Source organism: Hyaena hyaena, unplaced genomic scaffold (genome assembly GCF_003009895.1).
Source record: "Hyaena hyaena isolate Hyena2069 unplaced genomic scaffold, ASM300989v1 scaffold_1, whole genome shotgun sequence".
NCBI lineage: Eukaryota > Metazoa > Chordata > Mammalia > Carnivora > Hyaenidae > Hyaena > Hyaena hyaena.
This window is the reverse complement of record NW_024080633.1, coordinates 4,302,227-4,321,036: the sequence shown is the minus strand read 5'-3', so window position 1 is coordinate 4,321,036 and position 18,810 is coordinate 4,302,227. Positions and strand designations below refer to the sequence as shown.

The window sequence follows — 18,810 nt, the reverse complement described above, 5'->3', positions numbered from 1 at the left end:
AATACCACAGTGCAGGTGGATGTGTTCTATACTTGCTGTCCTCAAGGCACAAATGCTACCCTTGCTGGGCCAATGTCTTTCCTTATTCAAGGAAAAGACGAGAGGCGGATGAAAAGATTCATTTGACAATAATCGATTGCACTCTTGCCCTATTCAAGCTTACATCAAGTACTGAAATTTAGAGAGGGATGTCCTTTTCTCTTTCCACTATTAATTTTTTAACATTTAGAGAGACAAAACTCATGATCCAGCCTATGGGTATACTTTGAGAAGCAGCTCTGGAGCCGCCCCCTCCCCCTCAGCCGTGTACTGGGGAGAGCAGGAGGGGTGCTTCACAGGGCACACTCCAGTACGAGCTAGGGGGCATGATTCCACGCTGCAGCGTTTCAGCGGCTGGGATGACGCACGGTCACTCGGAGCAGAAAGATCACTATCTACGCCGAGTGCTTGCCGCTACTTCTTGAAGCAGTAATGGCGCTGAAACACGTCTTTGAGCAAAGTGCTGTACACGTGTGTTGGGATCACTCCTAGTTCGTTTGGAGGAAGAATGGCATTGATTACATGAAGATGGTCTCAAAGGCTAAAGACAGCTGTGGTTTTTCCTTGGTCTCCAAGTCAGAAAAAAGGGAGACGTCAAAGCTGATGAAGCTGCAGGTGGCAGGAGTCCCACGCCATGTAAGCACTGGTGCCTAAATCTGCGGCGTGGCAACCGAGTTCTTTAGATTTGCCAAAGGAAACAGGAATTCCTCTCCAGCACCGTCAGATAGTTTAGGTGCAATTTAAGTCAAGCAAGTCACATTTAAACTGAAATTAAATGTTTTGCAGATGTGAAAAGTCTGTATCCTAGTACCTGGTAAGCTTGGCTTCAGTTAATTGCTAGATGGGTTTTAAAGGTGTGGGATACATTTGTTTTTTTGAGATGGGAAGACTAACTGTGAGAGGGCAAAGGGAGGCAACACAGAAACAATCATTTTCAGATCAACATCTTACACTTTATAATACACTCACACTTATACACAAATTTCATGTTTCCAAGTACAAAAGGCAAAGAACTTCCAAGAACCCAAGTAAATGCATCAGTAACTACATTCAATGGCATTGACACTGTTGTCCCACCCTCTATTCGCTGGCCCGGAAGGAAACCATAAGGGCCGGCCCACGCACGGACTTCATTTTTAGAAGTTGGAGACCGTGTGTAGTTCTGCACACGTCTGGGTTTCTACAGAGCTGAACTGAGATTCCATCGTGTTCCAGGCCAAGTCAGCCAGAAGAAAGTCATCCATTGCCGTCTGAGTTTCGTTGCTCGTGAAGAACAAGCTCCCCAGGGTCTCAAAGCCGGAACTCATGGTCTGTGTCTCTGTGCTGCTCAACTGAACTTTACTCTCTGCAGCAGGTGTGCTTTTAGCAGCAGAGACCCCTTCGGTTTGGGTCTCAGTGTCCGACGAGTCCGTACTCATGGAAAAGCTGGAGTGTTTCAGAAGACTTCCCAAAGGCAGATGGGGGCTACTGTCTAAAAAGAAGTTTAGGTCTGTCTGTGTCTGCGTGTCAAACATTTCAAGGCCTAAGAAGTTCGAGTTTCCCCTACAGCTATAGGGCTGGGCAGAGGTGTCTGCGAGGAAGAAGTCAGTCTGGGTCTCTATGTCCAGCGATTCTAAGACTGGCTCAGTGGTCATGGTGTTAAGCTCACTCTCTTCAGTCTGAGTCTGGATATTTGAGGCGGAAAAGAACTCCTCGATATCGAAATCAATTGCGGGATTCTGGGCTGGGCCAGACGGGAGCTGGGTGTCAGGTCCAGTATTCGTGTCGGACAAAAGACGATTGTCCAGTGTCTGACCGGGCAGGTTACTTGACAAGATGTTTTCTAAATCAGTTAATAAATCTATAGTTTGGGTCTGATTATCTGTCATGTTCTGTGAAGGGAGCATACTGTGCTGTGCACTGAAGTTTATAATTGGTGCAGATTTCTCAAGCTCTTGACTTAAAGTCTTAGGGTGGTTCTGAGGTAACAAACCATGAGTGACAGTCTCTGCTACTAAGCTGCTGCTTATAATATTGTCTGTGGCAACACCGTAGGATGAATGGACGCTCTCAAAAATGTCTCCACACATTACAGCTTGGTCCATCTGGACCCGGTCATCCGTCAGACTCTGCATCCCACTGGTCTGGGTTTCTCTGGAGATCCCACCTGACTGGTAACAGGCATCTATGAACGTATCAGTCTGGGCAGCCACGGAAGAGGTTACCTTAGAACTGGGTAAGAATGTTTGAGTGTGAACACTAATGGGAAGGGAGACTTGAGAACCAAACGTCAAATCCGTTTGAGAACAGGATGATACGGAGGAATCAGGGCCAACCCACTGTGTGGAAGGTATGAAGTGTTGTGTGGCATAAGACAGGTCTGTCTGTACGTTGATTGAAGAAATGCCATTCTTCTGACACGTGTTTCCCAGCTCTTGTAAAGGATTAGACAGGCTCTTACCCAAGTTCACCTGAACGCCTGTGCTAATTGGCTCTAGAGCAACAGGATTTACAATTTTTGAAAGAGGGAGACTCTCCTTAAGACAGCCAGCCTCTGAATCTAGGCCGAGGATGAGGGTTCCGACTGACAGGGGTAGTATGTGCACAGCGCCCGGGGTGGAACCCTGCTGATCCACGCCCAGCACCACAGGCTGGGCTGCCGAGTCGGCTGTGGGCACAAAGACAGGCGTGGGAGAAAACTGCAGAACAGGAAGTTTAACCAGAGCCACTCTGGGCTTGGGTAAAAGCAACTTCTGAGGGTATCTTGGAGGTGTTCTAAGAGTCTGCTTTCCGGCATTAGAGTTGCAAGAGTCTTCAAAAGAAGTGACTAGCTTGATTTCTGAAGTTTCTAGTTCTTGAGTGTCTGGTCTTGGAGCTGGCTGGCTGCTCAACGACTCAGGGGTCTTACTGGACAGCTTCTGGCTATGCAGGCAGTTTTCCATTTTCCTTTTCTTACTAGGTGGGTCCCTGAAAGCAACGACAGAGTAAAAAGAGAAAAATGAGTGTAAGCTGCAGCTGTCTTCAATCCCGGTGCTGTCTCCTCAGCCGCTGACACACACTGTTCCTTGCACCCACAGCAGAGGTCAGACTTCACCCGGTGAAGAGGAGCTGGCCCTCTGTGCGTCTGAGAACTGGGCCTACTATGGTGGTGGGCAGAGAAACACGCAATCAGGGAAGGAGAAAGCACATCTTTTTTTGGGTATACCTCCAAGTACTAGAACTCAGCTGAGCTTAGCTCTGTCAGCATAAGGAAGCGAGCAGATTATATAATGCAACCTTTACCGTTTCTAAAGTAGGAAGCTATTACTCCAAATATAAAGTTGACCTTTAAAATTTTATGGTAAAACTGAACTCTTCAATAATCTAACATCCCTTTGATAGAAAATGCTGGAATGCTGGGGAGGAATAAGGAAGAACAACCGGGTCAGATCGATGCGGATCCTTTCCTAGTTCTACTCGCTTTCTCAAAAGTTCCCTTCGTCCACATCACGTGTCATCTGCGTCCTTCCTCCTTTCTCCCCGCACTAACGGCTCTCCAGAAGTTTCATCTGGAACTCTTCCCACAGCCGCTGACTTGCGGGCCAGCGCTTCTTCCCCTTTACCTGTGCTCTGCAGGGATCTCGTGGCCAGTTCGGTAGATGTGGGACTGTAAGGCGGTCCTGCTGGCATAGGGACAGCCGCACGTGCACTGGAAGGTCTTGCCGCAGTCCTCGGCGTGCCTTTTCAAGTCCCACTCGGTGCCGTAAGAGTTGCTGCACTTACTACACTTATGCTTCTTTTCGGCGTGCATTTTCATAAAGTGCTGGGGAGAACACAGAAGGGGCGACAATGGGCAACTGCAAGCACTCAGAGTGTTTCAGACCCGACCCGCACACCCGAATTAGCGCTGAGCCCACTGGGCAGACAGCACCGCGGCGGTCTGAGGGAACGGAGAAGCGTTCCTAGTCACTCCTGCTCTGGGAGAAACTTCCTGGTCCCACCATGTAGGTGTTAGAGATGTGCTGCAGGCAGGGGAAGGTCCGCCACGCGTTCCTCAGGACCCTCCGGCAGACGCTCGCGGAAGGATCTCGGCCAGTCTCTGCCAGTCCTATAGCACCTCTTCCCTACTCGCTGGGCCCCCTCCCTAAGGCGTCTGCTTCTGGAACTCTGCCTGACCTCTGCAGTCATGTGCTCCCTTAGGAGACCATTTCCTACATGCCTTTGCCCCTCTGGCCTCGGAGGCACCCAGAATCACCCAAGAGATCTGGACACACACTTCTCATTCACTGAGGAAACGGTCTTCTCGTCTTTCCTCCAAACCCACTCCTGGACATCTTCGCCTTCAGAACAAGCCACGTCTCCTTCACTCGCATTACACCCCACTCACGTTTTCCCCACCTGGGAGACTCTTGGGCGGCTGTTCCCACAAGCAGCTCTCTTCAAGAGTTCTCCAGTTACGTTTGGGAAGGGATTGGAATGCACACTAGGTTTACGTCACCTGCGCCTCATCCTCAAAGAAGTATACTTAAGACAAGTAAAGTACCTGTTTTACGAGAGAAAATTGAGAAAATGGTCTGTCAGGGCCTCTGGGGCATCCTTCAATTGGACAACAGTAGAATTTCGGTACGGTTTTCAAATCTTTTCTTATTGTTGGATTTACTATGCCATCCTGCAAAAGAAAAAGTTACTTTAAGCACTTATTTAAAAAAAAAAAAGCAATAGAACTGGCTGTGAGCAGAAACAAGGAATGGCTTTTTCTTGGGGATCTTTTAAGGGTTAAAAATGCTCTATTTTGGGGGCGCCTGGGTGGCTTAGTCAGTTAAGCGTCCGACTTTTGCTTAGGTCATGATCTCGCGGTTCGTGGGTTCGAGCCCCGCGTCAGGCTCTGTGCTGACTGCCAGCTCAGAGCCTGGAGCCTATTTCAGAGTCTGTGTCTCCCTCTCTGACCCTCCCCTGCTCACGCTGTTTCTCTCTCTCTCTCTCTCTCCGAGAAATAAATTAAAAAAAAAAAAGCTCTATTTTGGATTGTGGTGCTGGTGGCACAGCCATATGAACCTACTAAATATTCACTTAAAATGGGTAAATGGTGGAGAAACTGTAGTTCAATAAATGTGTCAAATTTGTCCTTAAGTTTATTTATTTTGAGAGAGAAAGAGAATCCCAAGCAGGCTCTGAGTGTCCAGTACTGAGCCAAATTTACAGCTTGATCCCATGAACGGAACCTGAGCAGAAATCGAGATTTGGATGCTTAACCTACTTTAAAATTGTTCAAAACAAAAAAAACCTTTGTTGTTTAAAAATCTTTATTCCTTTAGAATTCTTCCTTCTAAACTCAAAATCTCTGTCCTTAAAGCCAAGCTCTGTGTATATGCATAGTTTCTGAGGCTCAAGATTTTGGTATCATCCCTAATTCTTCCCTTCCCTTTTAACCCACCCGCAATTAGTGGGAATCCCTGAAAAAAATCTCCTCTGACCGTGGCCCAGGCCTTCCCAACAGCATCCTGACTTTCTCTGGTCATGACACTGCCCTGAGTAGCTGAAACTACTGGACACAACTTTTTATGAAACAGCTTGAATATAGGCACTGTACCATGTGTGAAATTTAATAATCCTTCTAATAACTGGTACTAATATAGCTTTTGTTACTGTGTCAGGCACTGTTCTAAGCACTTTATATACATTAACTCATGTATTCCTAGTAATCCTTTATTATTAAGTATGTGATTGGCTTTTTGGCTAGGAGTTTAAAATAACTGGTGACTTAATTTAACTTCAAGTGTTCTGTGTTGGCGCCCCTGGTGAGCCCACATACGGCAGGTGTAAGACACCCATGAACTCCAGTGTGATCCCGTCTGGCCCTAAAGGAAGGTGATAGTGGCGGCAGTAGTGGGGGTGAGGGGTGGGGAAGGACCTCGTTATAGGTCACTGGAAACAACAGTATATGTATTCATGTAACTAGGGCTCAAGGGTACAAGAGCATGTGGCTCCAGGGGTCCCAAACAGTCTGGCCACTTGCCGCTGACAAAATCCATGGGCAGAGAGCTGAGTGGTGGAAAAACAAAGGGATTTACTTCAGTGAGGCCAGAACTGGGAAGACAGCAGACTAGTGTCTCAAACACTGTCTCCAAAGTGCTGAAAATACTTCCAGGTTTACGTAAGGAAATGTGGGACAAAGGTACGTGCGGGTGGGTGGTGGAGGTCAGGCTGATCACTGTCCTGCGTCAGTCATGTGAGGTCTGACTGGAGTAAGGGCAGTTCCTGTTGCTTGGGCCCCCGTCTCGGGATGCTTTGCCTGCTGGGTCTTTTGCCAGGATGAAGAGATAAGCTGGAATGAACTTGATCACTTCAAAAGTACAGACCGAGGTCAAAGCGGAGGTGGCTGAAGTCCTCATTCACTTGGGCCTCACAAGCTGTGGCAGCAGGTAGATACTCAGGTTATCTAGTGTTCTGATGAGAAAGGACTCATTCCTCGTGGAACATGTCCACTTCCTTCTCTCCCATCCGTATTTCTGGAGAAGGGAGGCGTGAATAACCATGGGGCTAAGACTCCTTCTGTTTGCCTTCCCAGCGGATCTCAAGAGGAACATGTTGATCTTGTTGAGTCTGTGTCCACTCACTTAGAGGGGAAAAGAAGCTATTCTTGTTTTAGTTATCAATAACATAATTTATCTTTCCATATTAAATTCAATTAGTTCTCCAGGTCTTCCATGCTGGTCCATCCTTTTATAACCCTACTGCACTGTCTAGACATTCATATTCATCTGGGTTATTTAAGTGGTCCCTTAAATAGTTTTCCTTCCTCTGCTAATGTTGTAACTAGATTTGACATTCCAAAAACTTACTTGTATGTATCACCTACAGTTGTGTTATACCTCCAGTCTCCAGTGACAGCCGTATCTTCCTCTGTTACCTTTTCGTACACCACCCTACTCAGTCTTATATTATTCTCACTTCCAGTCGCACTTTCTAGGAAGGCCCAATTTGTCTTACATACCCCTGCTCCCTTCTGGCAGAAAAAGCATTTGGCATTGAAAGATTGTAAACCACTTGTACCATCAATTAGGGGTGTAGCCTTGGACAGGGGAGTCAACCTCTCTGAACCAGTTTACTCATTTTTAAGAGAGGTAACAATAATGAACTTTCAGGATTATCTTGTATTGGATTAGCATAAACCTAGGCCAGATCACATTCTCAAGAAACAATATTCCCTTGTTCTGCTGACCACCCGGATCTAGAAATCTGTTTCTTGTTTGAATTCCAAGACAGTAACTAACTTCAATACCATTTTCTTCTAGAGTTCCTGTTCCCTAAATGTTTTTTTTTTTAGTTTATTTATTTTTTGAGAGAGAGCAGGGAGGGGCAGAGAGAGAGAAGAGAGAATCCTAAGCAGGCTCCACACTGTAAGTGCAGAGCCCAACTCAGGGCTCGAACTTACCAAGAGTGAGATTGTCACCTGAGCTGAGATCAAAAGTTGGGACCCTTAACAGACTGTGTGACCCAGGAGCCCCTCTCCAACTAAATTTCTTAAGGACAGAAACTATTTTGTAAATGCATTTTTAGAAAGGCAGTCTAATGTAGGACAGGTTTACAATCCTGGGGACCTTTGCAAAATCATGAGACACTTAAAAACATTTCTGCCTGGGTCCAACTCCCGGTATTCTGATATATTAGTTTGGGATGCAGCGATAAAATGTGTTACTTCTATTCATTCATTCATTCATTCATTCATTCATTCATTCATTCATGAGAGCGAGCCTGTGTGCATGCAAGCGGGGTGGGGTGGGGGGGCTGGAGGGAAAGAGAGAACTCAAGCAGGCTCCACACGGGGCATAAAGCCCAACACGGGGCTTGATTCTACAACCCTGGGATTGTGACCTGAGCCAAAAGGTCAAATGCTCAACTGACTTAAGCCACCCAGGCACCCAGGGATCCATACTTGGTTTTTAAATCTTCCCATATGATCCCAAAGTGCAACCTAGCTTAAGAACCCCTGGTGTAGTGGTTAATCCCCCGCATAGGTTCTGGAATATTGACTGCCATGGTCTGAATTCTCTACCTGGTCACTTTCCTGTGACCTTGAGAAAATGAAGATTTCCTTGGTTTCCTTATCTGTAAAGTAGGCATAATAGGGTTTAGAACAGTGCTTATCACATGATCAATTGGTTATTATTGTTGAGTTATTTGCTGTGGGGAGTTTTGTTTCTTCTTTGGCTTTCTGCCAACCACCTAATGCCAGTGACCTAATCTAAACCAGTACTTTACATGAAATATCATTCTTAAAACACTGGCATCTGGCAGCTTTAATGACAACTGATGTCATCTCTCATCACCAAACTCATCCTATTCATCAATTCATCTAGCGTTTTGTTTTTTTAATGAAATACTTCCAATTAAACTTATTTTTTTTTAACATCTAGTGTTATTAGCAAAAGAAAATGAAATGTGGGGAGAATATTAAGGAAGACTCAAAAATCCTTCATTCACCTGACCATCAGCGAATTCCTCTTAGGAATTCATCAACATGCCAGGTTGATGGCCCCTTTCTATGTTCAGGCTGTCAAATGTCCACAAAACTGCCTGCAGGCTCACTACAAAATTCATGCTCACTTCTAATACATCCTCAACTCTGCGTAACAATCCTTCTAGTATCCGTTCTCAAACTCCCAATCATGTCCTCATATACCTCTTCATTTTTTAAAAAATTAATGAACTTTATTTTTTAGACAAGTTTCGGGTTCACAGCAAAACTGAGTAGAAAGTACTGAGAGTTTTCATATCCCCCTCACTCCCCAAACACGTATAGCCTCTTCCACTACTATTACTGTTACCCCTCCATCAGAGTGGTACATTTGTCACAATCAATGAACCTACAAGGACATGTCATTATCACCTAAAATCCAGAGTTTATATTCGAGTTCATTCTTGCTGTTGTACATTCTACAGCTTCTGACAAATGTGTAATGACATATATCCACTGTTATACTACCACACAGAGTATTCTCACTGCCCTAAAAATCTCTGCACTACACTTATTCATAACTCCCCTTCCTCCTTTTAAAATTTATTTATTTATTTTTAGAGAGAGTGAATGATGGAGGGAGGGAGGGAAAGGGAGAGAGAGAGAAAATGAATGAATCTTAAGCAGGCTCCACTCTCAGTGCAGAGCCTAATGCGAGGTTCCATCCCCTGGCCCTAGGATGGTGACTTGAACCGAAATCAAGAATCAGACGCTCAACCAACTGAGCCGTGCAGGCTTAGCCCTAACACTCTTCCCCTTAAACCCACCCTGACAACCACTAATCTTATTTGGCCTTTTCAAGAATGTCATTTAGTTGGAATGATACAGGATGTAGCCTTTTCAGATTGGCTTCGTTCATTCAGTATATATGTATATCTAAATTTCCTCCATGTCTTTTCATGGCTTGATGGCTCACTTCTTTTTAGTGCTGAAGAATATGTCATTCTCTGCAGTTCCACAGTTCATTTTCCACTCACCACTGACTGGTGAACATCTTGGTTGCTTCCAAGTGTTGGCAATTACTCACTTCTCTTTATAGGTCTTCTACCATCTCCCTCTCCTTTCCTTTCTCACTGCTACCATCATTAGTCCAAGTCAACCCTGACTTGCGGTTTGGACTTTCATCATTAACCTCTTAACTAACTTCTAGAATCTCAATCTCTTTTTCATTCACACTTTGCCAGATTCATTTTTCCATAGTATAGCTCTGATTATGTCATTACCTCAAACATTTCTAGTGACACCTAAATCTTCCCGAGTCCAAATTTCTCTAGCTTGAGACATTCAAAGTCCCTTACCATATAGCTTTGCATTACCTTTCTCGTCTGTTATTTACCTGTTTTATCCAGCCCAACTACCTAAAACCCCCAAACTTTTCAAGGAGAAGAATGTTTTTGTATGTTCTGTTGCATTTGAGAATGTTTTGAACAGAGTAAATGGTCAAGAAAAACCTGGAGTGTTACACCGATTATGTTTGAGAGGCCATCTAAGCCAAACCTGCGTCATGCACCAGGATGAAACACTACAGAGAGCCACACTAGGATATCCCAACACCACCCCCCCCCCGCCCCGGTTGCCTTTCTTACAGGCATGACCACAACTTGATACTGTTCACTTTCCTGCTTTCTGAGGGCCAGCCCCTCAGCCCTCCCCATCACCATCTCTCCAACCCAGTCCTGGGCCTTCTTCCCATTCCTGCCAGAGACAGAAAACTCAAAGGGCAGTATGGCTGAGATGAGAACGGGGGAGATGAGAAGTGCTGATGCACAATCCCACGTGGACTGCAGGGACAATGTGAAGTTCTGTTCTGGCATTCTCTATATTTGTTCAAGAACAAAATTCACCACACTTTTTGGACTTTATCTTTTTTGTGTTCTTGTTTTGGGTACGTGTTACATACAAAGTATTTGAAAGTAAAATTAAAAAAAAAAAAATCCAAAATGTTTACGAAAGACTTTAGGTAAAAGAATTTGAGAAAAATCTTTGAGACGAAACAATCAAAAACTAAGATGGAGAAAAGCAAACAAAGAGAAGAAGAGAAAAGCAGGAGGAAGGACACACTTTAAGGAGAAAGAATAGAAGGAAATGATTGTAAGAACAGTGGCAAAAACTGGGGGGGGGGGGGGGGAGGCACTACTATCTACTCTACTCTAGCACCTGACTGCCCTCACGGAAAGCATCCAAGGAGATGATTAGTTCACTCTGTTGTCTTCTTATTGTAAATTTAAAATTGGAACTCTTCGTACAGTACGGTCTATAGAGCAACTTAGAACCTTTCTCTCCCTTTGCTTAAAAAAAAACCTCCTGGCAAATCATTAAAAGCAAATCTTGTACTGAACGTAATACAAAACCCTTTAATCCATGCTTTAAAAATATAAACGCTGCTGGATAAGATGTTCTTTAAGGGTCCTCCTGTCCCCTGCATTGCTTTCAAACACAAGGAATAAAAGAATCTCTAACAATCGAGAAATGTCCATTTACTACTCTTCCTTTCCCTCAATCCCCAGCTTTCACTTCCCCAGGGGTACCCCTGAACACAAGGCTGCACAGGATATTTCCAATTTCTTTACAGCGGATGGCACACAGACATATAGCAGAAGAACCCACATAAAACCAAAAAGCAGCACGTCTGTACATGTTACAGTTCGATCCCCACCTTTACCTATCACCCTCCAGAAGGGCTTGTAAATCATTTACCTTAAGAAAGGAACATTTGGTTGTGCGCAGGTATCTTGTCAAGAAATTCCAGAATAAAATAAGAACCATACAGCAGCAGACGGGGAAGGGAATAAAAGATTATCAAAATTCTAGAGAAAAGAAACACTAGGAAAGGACTAGAATTATGCAAGTAGCTGTAACCAAGAGAATGTGAAGGAAACTTTCCACTGAATATTATGCAACAAGCAGATACACTCAGACCACCTTCAGGGCAGAAAGTGGGCACTACTTGTGCTGGAGTCTCTCCGAAGGGTTTTCAAAACCACAGGGATCTCCCAGTCAGCTCGCACCCCCTGCCTCCCCCTCCTCCCTCCTTCTCATACTTTGACAACAAGTGTCAAGAGGGATGTCTGAACTCCAGAGCCTTCTTGTTCTCAGGATGCAGAGTGAGGGTAAGATTCACCGCACTGAGGCACCACTGTACAGGTGCGGCTGTTGTGTCGTACAGGTCACCTTCATGACGGAAAACGAACCCCTTTCCCCCCAGTACAGCAGATGCGAATGAGCCTCTTTGACGAGCGGGGAGAGGAGAGGGCTCTGGGAGAGATTTCTTTAATTCCTGCGAAAACAGGTGTCTCTTGTGACCTAAGAAGGAAACTCAGGGGAGCCCATTTTCCCCTTCAACGTTTTTAGTTGGGAAAGGGATCCTGAGGTCACTGTGCTGCCTTCAGACAAGAGACATTTGACAAATGCCTTGGAAGTGGGACAATGACTTCACACAGTGGAAGCAGCAAGGAAGATACGGCTGCTTTGAAAAGTCCGAGTCAAGATTTGACAATCAAAATCTGTATTTGTCTCAAACATATGCCTCCTTGTTAAGCCCCTTATATTTTGTACTTTGTACACGTGTTGGATATTATGTATGTGCTTGTATACTTTGTATATGTGCCGCTATCTCCAGACTTCCTAAGAGTCGCATATTTTGAGAACAGACTTAGAAACAAGCCTATTATAGGCTACCAAGCTAGTCCTGGGGAGTAAATGCTATCTTCATGCTTCACAAGGCAGACAGATGTAGAGCTGAGGACAGCAGTTCCAGGGAATAGAACAATACAACTGCTGACAAGTGCTTGCTGGAGTGACACTCAGGCCAACCCAGGAGGGTCCCGGTCAGACTGGCGGCTTCACCTGTGCTCCGAGACCTACTGCGTCTTGGCTGTCATCACTGAGGACGCAATATACTGGCGGGTGACGGCTGCCGCACGTGAGCTCAGAGAACCAAGCGGATGTAAAATTCCTACGAGCATACAGTTCACGCACTGAAGTTAAAATATGAAGCAAAGGGAGGATTTCAGTAAAATCTGTTATGGAAGGGAAACCACCAGACTGAAGACCACTCCCAAAGGCCACTGAAGAGTCACTACACTTGGGTCCTGGGAGAAACCCCAAAACTACTGTGAGGACTTGCAGGATCCCCTGCTTCTCCTGACTGGGCTCCCTCACCTTCCCAGGAAAACGCTGGCACTAGACTGGGGGGGTCCCCTCTCCTGGGCCACACGTCTGCCCTGCTAGCGACTATAACCTCAAACCTTGTGCTAACTCAATTCTCATCAGAGGCCCGATTCTAAGGAAGTTTCCAAGGAGGACTCACCCGAAGGACAGACAGGGACAGGCAACACGCGGGGTAATTCAAACTTACTCCCGAGTGAATCCAGACCATCAAAAGCTACAGATTCTCAAAACTGCTTTGAGTGTCATACCGTGGAGTTCTGTCGCTGCTGGCATAGAACGAAGTGAGAGAGAGGTGGTGGAAGGAAAGTTCCTACGGTAGTGACTGAGGGATTGCAACTTAAAAAAGGCCCAGGGTGGGGCCGGACATCTGGATTTTCCGGAAGCTTTCCGCAGACGTGCACTAAAGGTTAAAAACTCGCTGCCCCATTTTACAGAAGGCGGACGGGATGTCCAGACCACTGTCACGTTAATACGCGGGTCCCCTCTTACTGACACTGCCCTTAGGTCGCAGTCCCGAGCCAAGCCGATTCTACCAACCCTGTGAACGCTGTACCTGGCGGTGCTTCCAGGCTAATCCGCGGCTCCCTTTTAAACACCGGGCGGAACCCGGAGGCCCGAGGGAGGCACTGAGGCTGCGGTGGAAAGAACTCGGGCTGTCGAAGCAAAGAGACGGGGTTTATCATTCCAGCTCCCGCCCGGCTGCGCAACCTGTTTGTCATCAACAGGCTGGGGCCGACGCTCCGGGCCCCACGAAGTTGCCGACAAGTACCGAGGCGGAGGGGTCCGGTGGCCGGGCCGCCCCGGCTCGTCCGCGCCCGACGCGGCATGACACAGGGCTTTCCTCCTGCGCGGCCCCGCGTGCTAGCTCCCGCTCCGCCGCGCCGGGACTCCCGGGCCGGTGGGGCCCGTTCCGCGGCCGCATGCCCGCCGGCCGGGCTGCACGCACGCACGCACGCACGCACACCCCGCAATCCCGGCCGCGCCGCCCTGCACACACAGACACACACACAGACACACACACAGACACACACACAGACCACACACACACAGACCCCGCAATCCCGGCCGCCGGCCGCGCCGCCCTGGCTCCCGAGCGCCAGGCCCCGGGAGGCGCCGCTCCGCGGCGGGCTCACCTGCAGGCGGTGGCTCTTGACCAGGTGCATGTTGAGCGCCGGGCTGTTGGGCAGGATCTTGCCGCAGCCGCGCACGGTGCACAGGATGTTGGTCCGCACGGCCCGGGACAGCTCGCTCACCGACGGCTGGATCAGCTCCCGGGCCGGAGGCGCCGGCCCCGCGGGCTGCTGCCTCGCCGCCGCGGGTCGCGGCCGGCTGCCCTTCAGCCGTCCGGGGGCACCCCACGGGCCCGAGGCGGCGGCGGCGGCTCCCCTCGCGGCCGTCGGGACGGTCTGGGCGCCCGAGGCCACAGCCGCGGACCCCGCCGCCGCCGCCTCAGACGCCGCCATGGCTGCCGCACGGCAGAAGGGCCGAGCCAGCAGGCCCCGCCTCCCGCCGCAGCCACTTCCGGCAGGGGGCGGGGCCGCCAGCCTCATTAGCATCCGGCGGGGCCCGGACGGCCGCGGCGCCCCCTGCCGGCCGTGGAGGGCGCGTCGGCAGGGAGCCGCCGCCAGGTAAGGCGGGAGGGTTACAAAACTTCACCTGGGTCCCCTGCGAACGGGTCGAAGGTATGGGTCCCACTGATTCATTCTTCACCTTCCCAGAAACTTCACCTTGGGCAATAATTGTATAGAAGGAAAATCAATATGTTCAGGAACTTTATTTCCCAAAGATTAGGAACAACCCGCATATTCAATTAGTCAATAGTATGTTAATTACATCTGTTGTTTGTTGAGGGCTTACCATGTGCTACACGTTTTGTATCTCATTTTGTCCTCACAACAGGTGTAGCGGGTATGTACTATAAGCTTTCCCCCAATCTGCAGAGAAGTAACTAGCCATAGGTCATATTATACAAACAAATGAATTGCTAATGATTGAGTTAATCACTTTAAGGGAGGGTGGACTTATTTGTATCTTAAGCACTGAAATTTGATTACAGTTTGGGGGACAGTATAGTTCAGGGCAGGGTTCCAAAACCTAAGTAGCTAAAAGAGCCAGCTGGACGACGTAAATGAACACACAAGACCAGGTGTAGACAAAAGGGAGGCGTGAGGACTGCAGAGACATGGAACATACATCCTTTGTTTAAAGGGGCAGCTGCCACTCATGTGTGCTATCACTAGATGTATTTTTCAAGGTTTTTATGTGAAAGCTTCCAATTTATATATCAGCAGCTGTGCTAGCTTTCTACTGCTGCAGGTACAAATTACCACAATTTTAGTGGCTTAAAGTGCCACAGATTGTTATTTTGCAGCTCTGTACGTCAGAACTCTGACATGAGTATGAGGCTAAGATCAATGTGTGGGCAGGGCTCCATTTCTTCTGGAGGCTCTACAAAAGAAATTTGTTTACTTGCCTTGTCCAGCTTCTCAGAGTCAGTAATGGTGAGATGAGTCTTTATCACATGGCCTTCTCCCTCTGCTCTCTCCTATTCCTCTTCCGCTTTTGAGGACCCTTGTGATTACACTGGGTCCATTTAGGAAATCCAGACTAATCTCCCCTTTGCAAAGTTCCTTTCTTTGCCTTGTAAGGTAATATATTTACAGATAACAGGAATTAGGATATGGACATCTTTGAGTAGGGGGCCATTATTCTGCCCATCATAGATGCTAATTCTGATTTTAAAAGTATTGTGGGACAACCCCCTCCCCCGAATCTATGTGTGTGGAATAGCATCCATAGGCTATTTAGTTTCTTTGGCGTGGTGTCTAAGCGTGCAGGCTCTGTAGTCCAATTGCCTGGGGTTAATGTGGGCTCAGCCACTTGTTAGCCTAAGCTCTGGTATTCACTTAAGTAGAATAAGACAGGTAATGCTGCCTGTCATATCGGATTGTTATGAAAATAAGATAATGCATATAACATACTTAGCACCGACATAGTAAATACTCCGTAAACGTCAGCTATTGAATTTTGCAGACTTTACCTAAAGTTCGATAAACTCCTTTGGCTGTAGCAGTCTTCCGGTCTGCATTTACTGCTCCATCTGTTCCCAAGACTGCATTTGAACACAGTATGTGTCTTGGGATCGTCAAGTACATAATAGAAGTTCCAGTCCAAGACAGTGACATAAGAAATTGAACTCACTTCCTCCATGGAGTTCACCAAATCATACTTATTTAAAGAATAATTCCACTCAGCATAATACCCTCAAGGTCCATCCATGTTGCTACACAAGGCCAGAGTGAAATAAGTCAGGCAGAGAAGGACAAATATCATGTTTGCACGTAATGGAGGATTAGGAGGAACTTAACAGGACAGTGGGGGAGAAGAAGGGGGGAAATAGTGGGGGAAAGGGGGAGAGGCAAACCATGAGACTCTTGAATGCTGACAAAAACTGAGGACCGATGGATGTGGGGGGGGAGGGGGGATGGGCACAGAGAGGGGCACTTGTGGGGATGAGCACTGGGTGTTATATGGAAACCAACTTGTCAATGAACTATTTGTAAAAAAATAAAATAAATAAAATGCAAACTATGTTATATCACACTAAAAAAAAAAAAATAAAGGATAATTCCTCCTGAAGAAGAGGACCGACTGAACATCAAGTACGTAACAGATAAAGAGTTCCATGTATTCTCATTTCCTGAAGCAGGTCCTGCTGTCTGGGAGGGCTACAGGGTGAGCCTCAAGTGACTCCACTATAGGGTGGATAATACGATTAGTGTCTTTCTCAGGCAGGCTCCATTTGCACATCACTGCCAAGCACCAGGGAGGGCTGTGAGCCTGTGTGAAACCATTCCGGGGAAAACCGCAGGGCCTCTGTGCAGACCCAACAGAGGCCTTCAGGCATGGAGCAGAGCGCCTCCCACATGTGTGCACATAGGGACAGATGCTCTGCACCACGACTATGGTCTACAACGAAATTAGCAGTATTGAGCCCCTACAGACTCAGTGCCTCACTCTGAGATTACTGAAGCATCTATGCCACTTGTGAATTAAACCTAAAAACATACTTTTTCACATATCTATAGTCTATAGACAATACCATCAAATTATAAAGCATTGTTTAGCACCACTTCTCTGATTGTATTTACATTTTTGTATATTGAGCCTGTTTTTGATTTTTTGTCGAAAGTAACTAATGCACCAGTTATTATTTATTTTTTAAAAGTTTTATTTATTTTGTGAGAAAGAGAGCAAGAGGGGGGAGGGGCAGTGAGAGAGACAAAGAGAGAGAATCCCAAGCAGGCTCTTTACTGTCCGTGCAGAGCCTGACGCAGGGCTCGATCTCATGAAGCATGAGATTGACCTGAGCTGAAACCAGGAGTTTGATGCCTAACCCACTGAGCCACCCAGGCGCCCCTGATGCACCGGTTTTTAAATATCTTTATTCACAAATGGTGTCTTCTTCTCTGCTCTGACCACTGGCTAACTCTACTCCACTTTTTCAATCTTCTAGAAGACGGAGGCACTCGTATCTTCTTACGTGGCAATTTTATCTCTGCCTTTATTCGGTCCTTGCTTTTTGTTTGCTTTCCCAGTTGACCTGACTCACCTTTTAATTTTATCTTAATCGTAACATACGTTTTTGTACCCCAGATCCTTTGTGGAACAAAATAGATTTTGAAATGTTATTAAGAAAGAACATGCTAGATTGTTGATCTAATGATCACTGAAGAATTTCTGTGAGAAGTAACTGATGTACCAGTTTTTAAACCTTTATTCAAAAATCAGTATAGTATGGTGAGTTTGAATGCCATATGTAGGATAAAACAGATTATGAACAGTATCATACTTACATTGAAGCTATTATTTCATATTACTGAATCATCTGATATTCTCCTTCCTGCAGTAACTTAACGGACCCAACTCTACCCTTTGGTTGGACCAATTTTATGGTTTTCCTAGAAAATTCTGAATTGAAGATAGTTTCTTGCTGTTTCTTTCCATGACCCAAGGCGTCAGACAAAATCCTTGGAAACAAGCAATTAGAACCCAGTCTCTCTGGGATCGAGGAAAGACAGGAGTGAGAAAATGGACACCTCGTCATGTTTTAAAGGCCCACAATTGCTATGCTTTGCAGGGTATGGGGGGAGCAGGGTGCACAGTGGAGGAGGAAAGAATCAGTCCCAACAAGCATACTGAACATTTCTGGACTATCAATATCAAGAATGAATTTCTAAAACACAAGTTCATAAACAGAAGCTGCGCAGCTAGCTGTTAATTGAAATGCATATGCAATATAGTCAAGGGAATACCGTGCTTACAAAACCATAGACATCTTATTTATCTCTAATTTTAAAATAATTCATTGCCTTATTGGGTATGCAAGTGAGCAATGGAGAAAGTGGTGCATCTGCGATACCTGAAATTAAAAAAAAAAAGAGTCAGTTTAAAAATGGCCAAGATTAGAGGGTGGGTGGGTGGATCATGGACCCCCATGATGTACAGAAGCAGAATATATGCAGAATAGGGCATGCAGGGATAGCAGATGGGAGCCAGGAGGAAGCTTGGAGGTAATTAGCTAGCAGAGAGAGGATCAGATACAGCGTGTTGTTAATTCTTCCCGCCTGTAAGATAAGCTGACTACTTACCAGCTGGTGCTAAGGATTTCAATGCTTCCAGAAGATGCGGGCTAGAGAACTTTATTAGGCACCGGAGGGGCTCTTTTCTCTCAGCCAAGATGCCTCCATGGAAGTCACTTTTGAATTTCGTCTCAAGCTGTCAACAAATTTATTTATAAATAACTACTAAATACATCAGCTGGAATGGCAAACTGTAATGAAATCAGGTGATGCGTTTCATTAATTCTTGTCATCAAAAAATACAGGGATTAATGGGGGCGGGAGCCATTTAGTTTGCTAACTGCAAACGTAGCGGGCAACCCGTGTGTCAAATGATATCATCCACAAAATGCCAAGTATGCACAGTGCCGGACACACAGGAGACCTTGGAGGTCAAGTCTGCCCCCGGGTGGCCTTCACCTGAGCATTTAGTTTGCATTCTTACTGGCAAATTAGCACTATCTTTTGAAATCTGTCATTTCGATGTAAAAATGTCATGTCTTC

General features: G+C 46.4%; 2 protein-coding genes across 5 annotated transcripts in view; both read right to left on the bottom strand.

Annotated features, from left to right (window-relative positions):
- Positions 1-14,151, bottom strand: part of ATMIN (ATM interactor) — a 14,924-nt gene extending 773 nt beyond the window's left edge. Inside the window, exons 1-4 of the mRNA XM_039226581.1 lie at positions 13,819-14,151; positions 4,541-4,666; positions 3,621-3,820; positions 1-2,985 (exon numbers count right to left, since the gene is read on the bottom strand). The exon at positions 1-2,985 is cut by the window's left edge and continues 773 nt beyond it. Coding sequence (XP_039082512.1) covers positions 1,176-2,985; positions 3,621-3,820; positions 4,541-4,666; positions 13,819-14,148 — 2,466 coding nt within the window. The 5' untranslated portion in view covers positions 14,149-14,151 and the 3' untranslated portion in view covers positions 1-1,175. The remainder of the gene's footprint in view (positions 2,986-3,620; positions 3,821-4,540; positions 4,667-13,818) is intronic.
- A 3,296-nt stretch (positions 14,152-17,447) lies between these two features.
- The window catches only part of CENPN (centromere protein N), a 28,278-nt gene continuing 26,915 nt past the window's right edge, over positions 17,448-18,810 (bottom strand). For all 4 annotated transcript variants that reach the window (XM_039227533.1, XM_039227513.1, XM_039227524.1 and 1 more), the window contains exons 10-11: positions 18,337-18,463; positions 17,448-18,107 (exon numbers count right to left, since the gene is read on the bottom strand). In XM_039227533.1, coding sequence (XP_039083464.1) covers positions 18,025-18,107; positions 18,337-18,463 — 210 coding nt within the window. In that variant the 3' untranslated portion in view covers positions 17,448-18,024. The remainder of the gene's footprint in view (positions 18,108-18,336; positions 18,464-18,810) is intronic.